The sequence below is a fragment of the Rhinopithecus roxellana genome, chromosome 6 (genome assembly GCF_007565055.1).
Source record: "Rhinopithecus roxellana isolate Shanxi Qingling chromosome 6, ASM756505v1, whole genome shotgun sequence".
Lineage (NCBI taxonomy): Eukaryota > Metazoa > Chordata > Mammalia > Primates > Cercopithecidae > Rhinopithecus > Rhinopithecus roxellana.
The window spans coordinates 121,741,313-121,756,305 of NC_044554.1; the positions used below are offsets into that span (position 1 = coordinate 121,741,313).

General features: G+C 38.7%; 1 protein-coding gene across 1 annotated transcript in view; it reads left to right on the forward strand.

Annotated features, from left to right (window-relative positions):
- The window catches only part of AKAP9 (A-kinase anchoring protein 9), a 177,421-nt gene that overhangs the window by 22,901 nt on the left and 139,527 nt on the right, over positions 1 to 14,993 (forward strand). Inside the window, 1 exon segment of the mRNA XM_030932036.1 lies at positions 13,084 to 13,341. Coding sequence (XP_030787896.1) covers positions 13,084 to 13,341 — 258 coding nt within the window.

The following is a 14,993-nucleotide window of genomic DNA, read 5'->3' on the forward strand; positions in this document are numbered from 1 at the left end:
ACGTATGTAGTTTAATTGTTCTACATATGGTTATCCAATTTTCCCAGCATCATTTATTGAAGAGATTGTCCTTTTCTCAGACTGTATGGTCTATTCTGGAGAATGTTCCATGTGCTGAGGAAAAGAATGTGTATCCTTCAGCAGTTGGGTGAAACGTTTTGTAAATATCAGTTTAGCCTATTTAGTCTAGTGTGTAGTTTAACTCTGATGTTTATTTTCTGGACGTTGTATATTCTTGGCACCTTTGTAGAAAATGAGTTGACTGTAAATGTGTGAATTTATATCTGGGTTCTCTGTTTTGTTCCATTTGTCTGTGTGTCTGTTTTTATGCCAAGACCATGCTGATTTGTTAGTATGGCTTTGTAGTATATTTTGAAGTCAGGTAGTGTGATGCTGCCAGCTTTGCTTTGGCTTTTTGTGATCTTTTGTGGTTCTGTCAGCATTTTAAGATTGTTTTTTCTATTTCTGTGAATAGTGGCATTGGTATTTCAATAGGGATCGTATTGAATCTGTAAGTTGCTTTGGGTAGTATCATTTTTACAATATTCTTCTAATCCACAAACATGGATTTCTTTCCATTTTTTAATGTCCTGTTCCATTTCTTTCATCACTGTTTTATAGTTTTCCTTGTATAGATTTTTTACTTCTTTAATTAAATTGATTTCTGGGTATTTTATATTCTTTGTAGCTATAATAAATGGGATTACTTTCTTGATTTCTTTTTCAGATTGTTTGCTGTTGGTATATATAATTGCTACTGATTTTTGTATGTTGATTGTGTATCCTGCTATTTTACTGATTTTGTTTATCGGTTCTAACAGCTTTTGGTGGAGTCTTTAGGTTTTTCTAAGTATAAGATCATATTGTATGCAAATAAGGCTAAATTGACCTTTTCCTTTCCAATTTGGTTGTCCTTTATTTTTTTCTCTTGCTTAGTTGCTGTAGCCGGACTTCCAATATTATGTTGCGTGAAAGTGGACCTCCTGGTCTTGTTCCATATTTAGAGGAAAGGCTTTTAATTTTTCCCCATTCAGTGTGATATGAGCTGTGGGTTTGCCATATATGGCCTTTATTATTTTAAGGTATTCTTCTGTATCCAGTTTGTTGAGGGATGTTGAATTGTATTAAATGTTTTTTCAGCATTAATTGAAATGATCATAGGGTGTTGTTCTTTTTTTTTTTTTTTTTTTTAATACTTCAAGTTCTAGGGTACATGTGCATAACGTGCAGGTTTGTTACATATGTATACTTGTGCCATGTTGGTGTGCTGCACCCATCAACTCGTCAGCACCCATCAGTTCGTCATTTATATCAGGTATAACTCCCAGTGCAATCCCTCCCCCCTCCCCCCTCCCCATGATAGGCCCCGGTGTGTGATGTTCCCCTTCCCGAGTCCAAGTGATCTCATTGTTCAGTTCCCACCTATGAGTGAGAACATGCGGTGTTTGGTTTTCTGTTCTTGTGATAGTTTGCTAAGAATGATGGTTTCCAGCTGCATCCATGTCCCTACAAAGGACGGAAACTCATCCTTTTTTATGGCTGCGTAATATTCCATGGTGTATATGTGCCACATTTTCTTAATCCAGTCTGTCACAGATGGACATTTGGGTTGATTCCAAGTCTTTGCTATTGTGAATAGTGCCGCAATAAACATACGTGTGCATGTGTCTTTATAGCAGCATGATTTATAATCCTCTGGGTATATACCCAGTAGTGGGATGGCTGGGTCATATGGTACATCTAGTTCTAGATCCTTGAGGAATTGCCATACTGTTTTCCATAATGGTTGAACTAGTTTACAATCCCACCAACAGTGTAAAAGTGTTCCTATTTCTCCACATCCTCTCCAGCACCTGTTGTTGCCTGACTTTTTAATGATTGCCGTTCTAACTGGTGTGAGATGGTATCTCATTGTGGTTTTGATTTGCATTTCTCTGATGGCGAGTGATGATGAGCATTTTTTCATGTGTCTGTTGGCTGTATGAATGTCTTCTTTTGAGAAATGTCTGTTCATATCCTTTGCCCACTTTTGGATGGGGTTGTTTGTTTTTTTCTTGTAAATTTGTTTGAGTTCTTTGTAGATTCTGGATATTAGCCCTTTGTCAGATGAGTAGATTGCAAAAATTTTCTCCCATTCTGTAGGTTGCGTGTTCACTCTGATGGTAGTTTCTTTTGCTGTGCAGAAGCTCTTTAGTTTAATTAGATCCCATTTGTCAATTTTGGCTTTTGCTGCCGTTGCTTTTGGTGTTGTAGACATGAAGTCCTTGCCCATGCCTATGTCCTGAATGGTACTACCTAGATTTTCTTCTAGGGTTTTTATGGTATTAGGTCTAACATTTAAGTCTCTAATCCATCTTGAATTAATTTTCATATAAGGAGTAAGGAAAGGATCCAGTTTCAGCTTTCTACTTATGGCTAGCCAATTTTCCCAGCACCATTTATTAAATAGGGAATCCTTTCCCCATTTCTTGTTTCTCTCAGGTTTGTCAAAGATCAGATGGCTGTAGATGTGTGGTATTATTTCTGAGGGCTCTGTTCTGTTCCATTGGTCTATATCTCTGTTTTGGTACCAGTACCATGCTGTTTTGGTTACTGTAGCCTTGTAGTATAGTTTGAAGTCAGGTAGCGTGATGCCTCCAGCTTTGTCCTTTTGACTCAGGATTGTCTTGACAATGCGGGCTCTTTTTTGGTTCCATATGAACTTTAAAGCAGTTTTTTCCAATTCTGTGAAGAAACTCATTGGCAGCCTGATGGGGATGGCATTGAATCTATAAATAACCTTGGGCAGTATGGCCATTTTCACGATATTGATTCTTCCTATCCATGAGCATGGTATATTCTTCCATTTGTTAGTGTCATCTTTTATTTCACTGAGCAGTGGTTTGTAGTTCTCCTTGAAGAGGTCCTTTACATCCCTTGTAAGCTGGATTCCTAGGTATTTGATTCTCTTTGAAGCAATTGTGAATGGAAGTTCATTCCTGATTTGGCTCTCTGTTTGTCTGTTACTGGTGTATAAGAATGCTTGTGATTTTTGCACATTAATTTTGTATCCTGAGACTTTGCTGAAGTTGCTTATCAGCTTAAGGAGATTTTGGGCTGAGACAATGGGGTTTTCTAAATATACAATCATGTCATCTGCAAACAGGGACAATTTGACTTCTTCTTTTCCTAACTGAATACCCTTGATTTCTTTCTCTTGCCTGATTGCCCTAGCCAGAACTTCCAACACTATGTTGAATAGGAGTGGTGAGAGAGGGCATCCCTGTCTTGTACCAGTTTTCAAAGGGAATTTTTCCAGTTTTTGCCCATTCAGTATGATATTGGTTGTGGGTTTGTCATAAATAGCTCTTATTATTTTGAGGTACGTTCCATCAATACCAAATTTATTGAGCGTTTTTAGCATGAAGGGCTGTTGAATTTTGTCAAAAGCCTTTTCTGCATCTATTGAGATAATCATGTGGTTCTTGTCTTTGGTTCTGTTTATATGCTGGATTACGTTTATTGATTTGTGAATGTTGAACCAGCCTTGCATCCCAGGGATGAAGCCCACTTGATCATGGTGGATAAGCTTTTTGATGTGCTGCTGAATCCGGTTTGCCAGTATTTTATTGAGGATTTTTGCATCGATGTTCATCAGGGATATTGGTCTAAAATTCTCTTTTTTTGTTGTGTCTCTGCCAGGCTTTGGTATCAGGATGATGTTGGCCTCATAAAATGAGTTAGGGAGGATTCCCTCTTTTTCTATTGACTGGAATAGTTTCAGAAGGAATGGTACCAGCTCCTCCTTGTACCTCTGGTAGAATTCAGCTGTGAATCCATCTGGTCCTGGACTTTTTTTGGTTGGTAGGCTATTAATTATTGCCTCAATTTCAGAGCCTGCTATTGGTCTATTCAGGGATTCAACTTCTTCCTGGTTTAGTCTTGGGAGAGTGTAAGTGTCCAGGAAATTATCCATTTCTTCTAGATTTTCTAGTTGATTTGTGTAGAGGTGTTTATAGTATTCTCTGATGGTAGTTTGTATTTCTCTGGGGTCCGTGGTGATATCCCCTTTATCATTTTTTATTGCGTCTATTTGATTCTTCTCTCTTTTCTTCTTTATTAGCCTTGCTAGCGGTCTGTCAATTTTGTTGATTTTTTTCAAAAAACCAACTCCTGGATTCATTGATTTTTTTGGAGGGTTTTTTGTGTCTCTATCTCCTTCAGTTCTGCTCTGATCTTAGTTATTTCTTGCCTTCTGCTAGCTTTTGAATGTGTTTGCTCTTGCTTCTCCAGTTCTTTTAATTGTGATGTTAGAGTGTCAATTTTAGATCTTTCCTGCTTTCTCTTGTGGGCATTTAGTGCTATAAATTTCCCTCTACACACTGCTTTAAATGTGTGCCAGAGATTCTGGTATGTTGTATCTTTGTTCTCATTGGTTTCAAAGAACATCTTTATTTCTGCCTTCATTTCCTGATGTACCCAGTAGTCATTCAGGAGCAGGTTGCTCAGTTTCCATGTAGTTGAGCGGTTTTGATTGAGTTTCTTAGTCCTGAGTTCTATTTTGATTGCACTGTGGTCTGAGAGACAGTTTGTTATAATTTCTGTTCTTTTACATTTGCTGAGGAGTGCTTTACTTCCAATTATGTGGTCAATTTTGGAATAAGTGCGATGTGGTGCTGAGAAGAATGTATATTCTGTTGATTTGGGGTGGAGAGTTCTATAGATGTCTATTAGGTCCTCTTGGTGCAGAGATGAGTTCAATTCCTGGATATCCTTGTTAACTTTCTGTCTCGTTGATCTGTCTAATGTTGACAGTGGAGTGTTGAAGTCTCCCATTATTATTGTATGGGAGTCTAAGTCTCTTTGTAAGTCTCTAAGGATTTGCTTTATGAATTTGGGTGCTCCTGTATTGGGTGCATATATATTTAGGATAGTTAGCTCTTCCTGTTGAATTGATCCCTTTACCATTATGTAATGGCCTTCTTTGTCTCTTTTGATCCTTGATGGTTTAAAGTCTATTTTATCAGAGACTAGGATTGCAACCCCTGCTTTTTTTTTGTTCTCTATTTGCTTGCTAGATCTTCCTCCATCCCTTTATTTTGAGCCTATGTATGTCTCTGCATGTGAGATGGGTCTCCTGAATACAGCAGACTGATGGGTTTTGACTCTTTATCCAGTTTGCCAGTCTGTGTCTTTTAATTGGTGCATTTAGTCCATTAAGATTTAAGGTTAATATTGTTATGTGTGAACTTGATCCTGCCATTATGATATTAACTGGTTATTTTGCTCGTTAGTTGATGCAGTTTCTTCCTAGCCTCGATGGTCTTTACATTTTGGCATGTTTTTGCAATGGCTGGTAGCGGTTGTTCCTTTCCATGTTTAGGGCTTCCTTCAGGGTCTCTTGTAAGGCAGGCCTGGTGATGACAAAATCTCTAAGCATTTGCTTATCTGTAAAGGATTTTATTTCTCCTTCACTTATGAAACTTAGTTTGGCTGGATATGAAATTCTGGGTTGAAAATTCTTTTCTTTAAGAACGTTGAATATTGGCCCCCACTCTCTTCTGGCTTGTAGAGTTTCTGCCGAGAGATCTGCTGTTAGTCTGATGGGCTTCCCTTTGTGGGTAACCCGACCTTTCTCTCTGGCTGCCCTTAAGATTTTTTCCTTCATTTCAACTTTGGTGAACCTGGCAATTATGTGTCTTGGAGTTGCTCTTCTCGAGGAGTATCTTTGTGGTGTTCTCTGTATTTCCTGAATTTGAATGTTGGCCTGCCCTACTAGGTTGGGGAAGTTCTCCTGGATGATATCCTGAAGAGTGTTTTCCAACTTGGTTCCATTTTCCCCCTCACTTTCAGGCACCCCAATCAGACGTAGATTTGGTCTTTTTACATAATCCCATACTTCTTGCAGGCTTTGTTCATTTCTTTATCTTCTTTTTTCTTTTGGTTTCTCTTCTCGCTTCATTTCATTCATTTGATCCTCAATCGCTGATACTCTTTCTTCCAGTTGATCGAGTCGGTTACTGAAGCTTGTGGATTTGTCACGTATTTCTCGTGTCATGGTTTTCATCTCTGTCATTTCATTTATGACCTTCTCTGCATTAATTATTCTAGCTATCAATTCTTCCGCTCTTTTTTCAAGATTTTTAGTTTCTTTGCGCTGGGTACGTAATTCCTCCTTTAGCTCTGAGAAGTTTGATGGACTGAAGCCTTCTTCTCTCATTTCGTCAAAGTCATTCTCTGACCAGCTTTGATCCGTTGCTGGTGATGAGCTGCGCTCCTTTGCAGGGGGAGATGCGCTCTTATTTTTTGAATTTCCACCTTTTCTGCCCTGCTTCTTCCCCATCTTTGTGGTTTTTATCTGCCTCTGGTCTTTGATGATGGTGAGGTACTGATGGGGTTTTGGTATAAGTGTTCTTCCTGTTTGGTAGTTTTCCTTCTAATAGTCAGGACCCTCAGCTATAGGTCTGTTGGAGATTGCTTGAGGTCCACTCCAGCCCCTGTTTGCCTGGGTATCAGCAGCAGAGGTTGCAGAAGATGGAATATTGCTGAACAGCGAGTGTACCTGTCTGATTCTTACTTTGGAAGGTTCCTCTCAGGGGTGTACTCCACCCTGTGAGGTGTGGGGTGTCAGACTGCCCCTAGTGGGGGATGTCTCCCAGTTAGGCTACTCAGGGGTCAGGGACTCACTTGAGCAGGCAGTCTGTCCATTCTCAGATCTCAACCTCTGTGTGGGGAGATCCACTGCTCTCTTCAAAGCTGTCAGACAGAGTCGTTTGCGTCTGCACAGGCCTCTGCTGCTTCCCTTTTTGTTGTTTAGCTGTGCCGTGTTCCCAGAGGTGGAGTCTCAGTTGAAAATGCAGAAATCACCGGTCTTCTGTGTCGCTCGCGCTGGGAGTTGGAGACTGGAGCTGTTCCTAATCGGCCATCTTGCTCTTCCTTCTCGGGGTGTTGTTCTTGATTCTTTCAATGTGATGTATCACATTTGTTGAGTTGCACATGTTTAACTACGCTTGTATCTTTGGGATGAATCCCACTTGATCATGGTGAGTGATCTTTTTAATGTGTTGTTGAATTCAGTTTGCTAGTATTTTTTTGAGGATTTTTGCATCTATGTTCATGAGTGATATTGGCCTATAGTTTTCTTTTTCTGTTGTGTTCTTGTCTGGTTTTGGTATCAGGATAATGTTGGTTTCATAGAATGAGTTTGGAAGTACTCCTTTCTCTTCAGTTTTTTGAAGAGTTTGTGAAGAATTGTTATTCTTTCTTCAAATGTTTGGTAGAATTCAGAAGTGAAGCCATCAAGTCCTGGGCTTTTCTTTGATGGGGGACTCTGTGTGTGTGTGTGTGTGTGTGTGTGTGTGTGTGTGTGTGTGTGTGTGTGAGATTGGGTATCATTCTGTTGTGAGGCTGGAGTGCAGTGGTGTGTTCACAGGTCACTGCAACCTCTGCCTCCTGGGCTCAAGCCGTCTTCCCATGTCAGCCTCCCAAGTAGCTGGGACCACAGGCATGTGCCACCATGCCTGGTTAATTTTTTTGTATTTTGGTAGAGACGAGATTTTGCCATGTTGCCCAGGCTGGTCTCAAACTCCTGAGTTCAAGCCCAAGCAATCTGCTTACTTCAGCCTCTGAAAGTGCTGAGATTACAGGTGTGAGCCACCACTCCCAGCTTGATGAGAGACTTTTTATTGAGGCTTCGATTTCATTATTGGTTTGTTGAGGTTTTCTATTTCTTCATGGTTCAATTTTGATGGGTTCTATGTGTCCAGGAATTTACTTATCTTTTTCTTCTAGGTTTTTGAATTTGTTAGCATATAGTTGTTCGTAATAGTCTGTAATGATTTTTGTATTTCTGTGGTCTCATTTTTTATATCTTCTTTTTCATTTCTGATTTTATTTGACCTTTCTCCTTTTGTGACAATTAGGATAGCTAAAGGTTTGTTGATTTTATGTTTTCAGAAAAGCAGCTTTTTGTTTCATTGACTTCTGTATTGACTGTTTTGGCCTCAAATTCATTTGTCTCTGCTCTGATTTTTGTTACTTCTTTTCTTCTACTAATTTTGGGTTTGGTTTGTTCTTGGTTTTCTAGTTCTTTGCAGTGCATTGTTTGGTTGTTTGTGTAAAGTCTTTCTTATATTGTTTTATTGGTATAAATTTCCCTCTCAGTACTGCTTTTGCTTTATCACCTAGATTTTGGTATGTTGTATCTCCATTTTCGTTTCTTTCAAGAAATTTAAAAATTGCCCTTTTAATTTCGTCATGGACCCATTTGTCCTGCAGGAATATGTTGGTTTTTTGTTTGTTTGTTTTGTTTTTTGAGACAGGGCTTTCTCTGTTGCCCAGGCTGGAGTGCAGTGGACCTCCTGGGCTCAAGCAATCCTCCTGTCTGAGCCTCTCAAGTAGCTGGGACCACAGGCGTGGGACACCATGCCTAGCCAATGTTTTGAATTTTTGTAGGTTTGAGACTAACCTGGGCAACAAAGTGAAATCTTGTTGTCCAGGTTTGTTTTGAACTCCTGGGCTCAAGCAGTCATCCCACCTCAGCCACTCAAAGTGCTGGGATTACAGCCATGAGCCACCATGCCCAGCAGGAACATGCTTAATTATTATTTGTTTGTGTTTTCTGAGGTTCTTCTTGTGACTTATTTTTAGTTTTATTCCATTATGGTCAGAAACGATACTTGATATGATTTCTAACTTTTGAATTTGTTGAGACTTGTTTTATGACCTAATATATGGCCTATTCTGGAGAATGTTCCATGTACTGATGAAAAGAATACTCTTGGCCGGGCGCGGTGGCTCAAGCCTGTAATCCCAGCACTTTGGGAGGCCGAGACGGGCGGATCGCGAGGTCAGGAGATCGAGACCATCCTGGCTAACACCGTGAAATCCCGTCTCTACTAAAAAAACTACAAAAAACTAGCCGGGCGAGGTGGCGGGCGCCTGTAGTCCCAGCTACCTGGGAGGCTGAGGCAGGAGAATGGCGTGAACCCGGGAGGCGGAGCTTGCAGTGAGCTGAGATCGGGCCACAGCACTCCAGCCTGGGTGACAGAGCGAGACTCCGTCTCAAAAAAAAAAAAAAAAAAAAGAATACTCTTCAGGAGTTGGGTGAAATGTTCTGTAAATATCAGTCTGGTCTATTTGGCGTAGTGTATATTTTAATTCTGATGTTTTCTTTAATTTTCTCTTGGGATAATCTGTCCAATACCGGGATTGGGGTATTTAAGTTCACTACTATTATTGTATTGCAGTCTGTCTCTCCCTTTAGATCTATTAATACTTGCATTTTATGCTTGGGAGCTGTGGTGCTGGGTGCATAGATATTTATAATAGTTACATACTCTTGCTGAATTGACCCTTTATCATTATATAATGACCTTCTTTGTCTCTTTTTATAGTCTTGACTGGTAGCCTATTTTATCTGATATAAGTATAGCTACTCCTGTTCTTTTTTGGTGTCCAGTTGCATGGAATCCTTTTCCACCCCTTCACTTTCAGTCTGTGCATGCTCTTAATAGGCGAAGTGGGTTTTTTGTGGGCAGTTTATGGTTAGGTCTTACTTCTGTATTGATTCAGCCACTTTCGCCATTTTTAACTGAAGAATTGAGTGTATTTACATTCAGTATTATTATTAATAAGTGAGGTCTTACTAGTGCTATTTTGTTGCTTGTTTTCTGGTTGTTTTGTAATTCCTCTCTTCCTTTCTTACTCTCTTTCTTTGAAGTTAAGTGATTTTTTTTTTCTGGTAGTATGTTTTAATTTGCTGATTTTTATTTGTAGTGAATATAGTACAGTTTTTGGCATTGTGGTTACTGTGAGACTTAAAAAGACATAGTTTCAAGAAGTTATTTTAACGAGATGACAGCTTACCTTGGATGACAAAGAATAGAAACAAAAGAAAAAAAGAAAAAAAACCCTCTATACTCTAACTCCATTCCCTCCACATTTTGACTTTATTTTGTCTCAATTTACATGTTTTTATATTGCCCATTTCTTAATAGGATGCTGTAGTTATTAATGTTGTTGGCAGGTTTGTCTTTTGGACTTCATCCTAGAGTTATGGGTGGGCGCTACACCACAATTACAGTATAAGAGTATTGTGGGTTTGTCCATGTACTTAATTTTACTCGTGGGTTGTATACCTTTACATGTTTTGTTTTTTCACATTAGTGTTTTTTTCTTTCAGGTTGAAGAACTCTCTTTAGCTTTTCTTGTCAGACAGGTCTGTGTTAGTGAATTCTCTCAGCTTTTGTTTGTCTGTGAAAGACTTTATTCCTCTTCTTTGTATTTGAAGGATAACTTTGCTGGATACAGTATCCTTGGGTGGCTATTTTTTTCCTTCAGCACTTTGAACATGTTGTCCCACGTCCTCCTATATGGTTTCTTCCTCCTGTAGGACCTCTGTGGTGTTTGTTTGGAAGTCTGTTGCCAGATAAATTGTAGCTCTTTTGTACAACTCTTTAATGCCTTGTTTGCTTCTTTTCTTTTGCCACTTTTAGGATCCTCTCTTTGTCCTTGACCATTGAGAGTTTGATTATTACATGCTTTGGAGTAATCTTTTTTGGGTCAAATCTGCCTTGTTCTCTAGTGTTCCTATACCTGGATATTTTATCTCTTTCTCCGGTTTTGGAAAGTTTTTATTATTTCTTGAATAAGATTTCTCTCCCCTTGCATTATAGTTAGGCATTATATTATGTAGTGCTGAAAAACAGGCAGTGACATAGTACAAAAAAAAGATACAAAAACAATGCATAAATTACAAAGACTCTCTGAGTGATCACATTCAGTAAAAAACAAAACAAGCCAGACAGTGAAGACTAGAACTCCCTTTGAACATTGATAATTCTTAGATTTGATCTTTCGAGGTAATTTTCTGTATCTTGTAGGTAATCTTTGTTCCTTTTCATTCTTTCTTTTTTCTCCTCTGTGTATTTTTAAGTAGCCTGTCTTTGAGCTCACTGATTCTTTTTTCTGTTTGATCCATTCTCTATTGAAAGCCTCTAATGATTCTTTCTGTTCAGCAAATCTATTTCTTAGTTCCAAAATTTCTGTTTGATTAATTAAAAAATTGTAATCTTTGTTAAATTTTTCTAATAAATTTCTGAATTGCTTTTCTGTGTTATGGAGATCACTAAGTTTCCTTTAAACTGCTATTTTGAATTCTTGTTCACAGACTTCACATATTTCTGTCTTGTTAGGGTCATTCACTAGTTCTTTGCTTTGTCCATTTGACTAAGTCAAGGTTTCCCATTTGTTGTTGTTTCTTGTGGATATATGTCTATGTTTTTAAAGTGAAGATTTTGTTATTTATTCTAGTCTTCTCTGTCTGGCTTGTTTTAGCTTTTACTGGATGTGTTTGCTTAGAGAATCTTTCATGTTTTGTTGTCTTTTATTTTTGCAGTATGTCACTGCCTCCATTTCAGTACTCCATAATATAATGCATATGATGCCTTTAGCCCCAGTTTGCCTCAGTTCTAGTAAACAATCAGTGTTATCCATCCTTGATGGGTAAGGTCCCAAAGGCCCCTAGGCTGGCTAGGGGCTCGTGCCCAAAGGACCTGTGGCATGAACCTCTTACAGTGTGATGCTGCTGAACAGCCAGTCTGATTTGGCGTCTCCTTTGGCCAAGTTACAAAGCAGGGTTTTTCAGGGCTAGGAATGGTAGTCTTGCATTCCCACTTTGTCTCTGGCTGTTAGGCATATTTCTCCCTTCAGATATTCCCAGTACTTCCCATGAGTCGAGCCAGGGACAGATCTCCTGTCAAGGAGCCCAGGTTGATGGGGAAGCTGGTTGTCCACCTTGATCTTACTTTTTCCAGTGTAAAAACCGTTGAGTCAGGGGAATATTTTCCATGTTTGGTGCTGGGCAGATTAGGAGAATGGGAATCAGGAAAATCAAAGTCTAATTCTTTTAACTTCTGCTCAGAGTTTTTTCACTTCTCTGTGGTCTTGAATACTATTTTTTTCCTCATATTTGAGTTCTGGGATGTTGCCAGTAATAATCTAGGCGCTGTATATTTGTTTTTGGTTTTCTGTGAGGGGGAGTGAAGGCAACTTGCTTCTATGCCACCATTTTGGGGCTATTAGGTCAGTGCAAAAGCAATTGCAGTTTTTGTACTGACCTAATAGAAGCCTCTGTTCTTAAAATAAATTTAAATAAGAAAACTACATTGGTTAAAACATGTTAAGTAAATGATACATAAAGGTGGCTCTAGGATAGGACAAAAATCCTGATGATGATATGTAAACGATTAAGGGCCAGAAAGCACTGCTGTTTGATATTTAAGTTATTTCCAGTTTTTTTCCCATTATAAATAAGGCTGCAGTGACCACTTTATATAGCCAAATCTTTTTGCATGAACTAAGTGTTTTTAGTGTACAGTAATAGAAGACCCAGAAATTCCAGAAAGCAAATTCATTTAGTGCTCTCTGTGTGCGTGTGTGTATGTGTGTGTGTTTTCGTATAATCTAAAATCCAGAAATTGGCTAGCACAGTGGCTCACGTCTATAATCCCAGCATTTTGGGGAGGCTGAGGCAGATGGATTGCTTGAGCCCGGGAGTTGAAGACCAGCCTGGGCAACATGGCAGAAACCTGTCTGTACAAAAAAATACAAGAATTAAATTATCCAGGTGTCATGGCATGTTCCTGTAGTCCCAGCTACTTGGGGGCTGAGGTGGGAGGATCCGTTGAGCCCAGAAGGTTGATGTGAGCTGTGATGGTGCTGCTGTACTCTAGCCTGGGTGACAGAGTAAGACCCTGTCTCAGAAAGTAAAAATAAAATAAAATCTTGGTGACATTATATTCTCACCAAGCAGTGAATGACAGTGCATGATTTCCCTTATTCTGCCTAATTTTGGGCGAATTTTCTTTTATTTAGACATGACGTTTTCAGTTCTTACCCCTCAATATTTCAGTAGGTTTATTCAGAAATGTTTCTTTGCATTCCAGTAGTTACATTAAAGACTGTAATAATTGTTTTTTATTTTGTCATCATTTTTATTTAGTGATAATTTGGTCTTTAAAAGAGAGACTCCCAAAGCTGCTTTTTTCTTGGTGGCAATAAAGAAAAATTATCTTTGACAATAATGGTAATTTTTTTTCTTAGCTTGCCCAGTTTCGACAAAGAAAAGCTCAATCGGATGGGCAGAATCCTTCCAAGAAGCAGAAAAAAAAGAGAAAAACGACAAGCAGTAAACATGATGTGTCAGCACACCATGATTTGAATGTTGATCAATCACAGTGTGATGAAATGTACATAAATAGTTCTCAGAGAGTAGAAGCAACTGTGACTCCTGAATCTACAATAATGAGAACTCTACCTAGTGGAGAAATAACCAGTCATGAGCAGGTCTTCTCTGTGGAAGTAAGTATTCTCCCAGATTTTTAATCATTTATGGTTCTCAATGTAAAGTAGTCATAATAACAACAGTCATTAGCAACTATGCACAATTTGATCATGATTTTTATATCCTCTTGAACGTTCTAGTAGTATGGTAACTAAACAGTCGTACCTAAAATATTTTATCACCTCAAAGAGGGAGTTTAATTTAACATTGTTGAACAACTGCAGTACACCAAAGATTGAGGACCAGCGTTACAAAGATGGATATGATTGTCTCTGCCCTTTAGGAAAATTCTAGTGGAGAAGGCAGATTTAAAGATATGCAGTGTGCCATGATTAGGCCTTTGCTAGTATGGGAGATAGGTGTCCAACTTCATTTTTTTTTTGTTTGTGACTATCCAGTTGTACCAACACCATTTGTTGAAAAGATTATTCTTTTCCCAATGAACTGACAATGAATATAAAGGTGAGGGTTTATATTTATTCCCTCAGTTATATTCTGTAGATCTGTATGTTTAGCCATTGCTACTATGCCCCCAAGTCTTGATTAATGTAGCTTTATAACAAGTTTTGAAATCAGTAAGTGTGAGTCTTCCAACTTTCTTCTTTTTTGGATTGTTTTGGTCGTTGCCTTGCATTTCTGTATCAATTTTAGGGTCAGGTTTTTCTGTTTCTGCATTAAAAACACCAAGGATTTTGACAGGGATTGTATTGAATCTGTTTTGTCATCTTAACAATATTAAATTTTCAACCTATGAATGCAGGATTTTTTATTTATTTAGGTTTTTAGTTTTTTTTTAATGTTATCTTGTAGTTTTCAGTGTAAATGTCTTACATTTGTTTGTTACATATACACTCAAACATTTTTTAAAAAATTTTTATTTATTTACTTTTTGAGATGGGGTCTCACTCTGTCACCCAGGTTAGAGTGCAGTGGCACCATCTCGGCTCACTACAACCTCTGACACCCTGGTCCAAGCCATCCTCCCACCTTAGCCTCCTGAGTAGCTGGGACCACAGGTGCATGCTACCACACCTGGCTAACGTTTTGTATTTTTGGTAGAGATGGGATTTCGCCATGTTGCCCAGGCTGGTCTCAAACTCCTGAGCTCAGGAGATCCACCCACCTTGGGCTCCCAAAATCCTGGGATTACAGGCATGAGCCACCGTACTTGGCTTTGTTTTTGTTATTTTATTTTATTTTTTTTTTGTGGAAATGTGGCCTCACTCTGTGCCCAGGCTGGTCTCGAATTCCGAGATTCAAGCGATCCTCCTGCTCTGGCTCCCAAAGTGCTTATGCCTGTGAAGTATTATTTATAGGCATGAGCCACTATGCCTGGCCACCAAGCGTTTTATTGCTGTTTTATTTCTAAGCATTTTACTGCGATTCTAAATATAATTGTATTCTTAACTTTATTTTCTGATTGTTCATTATCCATGTATAGAAATACAACTACATTTGTATATTGATCTTGTATCCTATACCCTTGCAGCACTAACTCATCTGTAAGTTCTAATAGGTTTGTGTGTGTGTGTGTGTGTGTGAATTCCTTGGATTTTCCCTGTGTACGAGATCATGTTATCTGCAACTAAACTAGAAATGTTTAACTTCTTCCTTTCCAATGTTGATGCTCTTTTTTCTTTTTTCTAATTGCCATAGCTGGAAGATATAG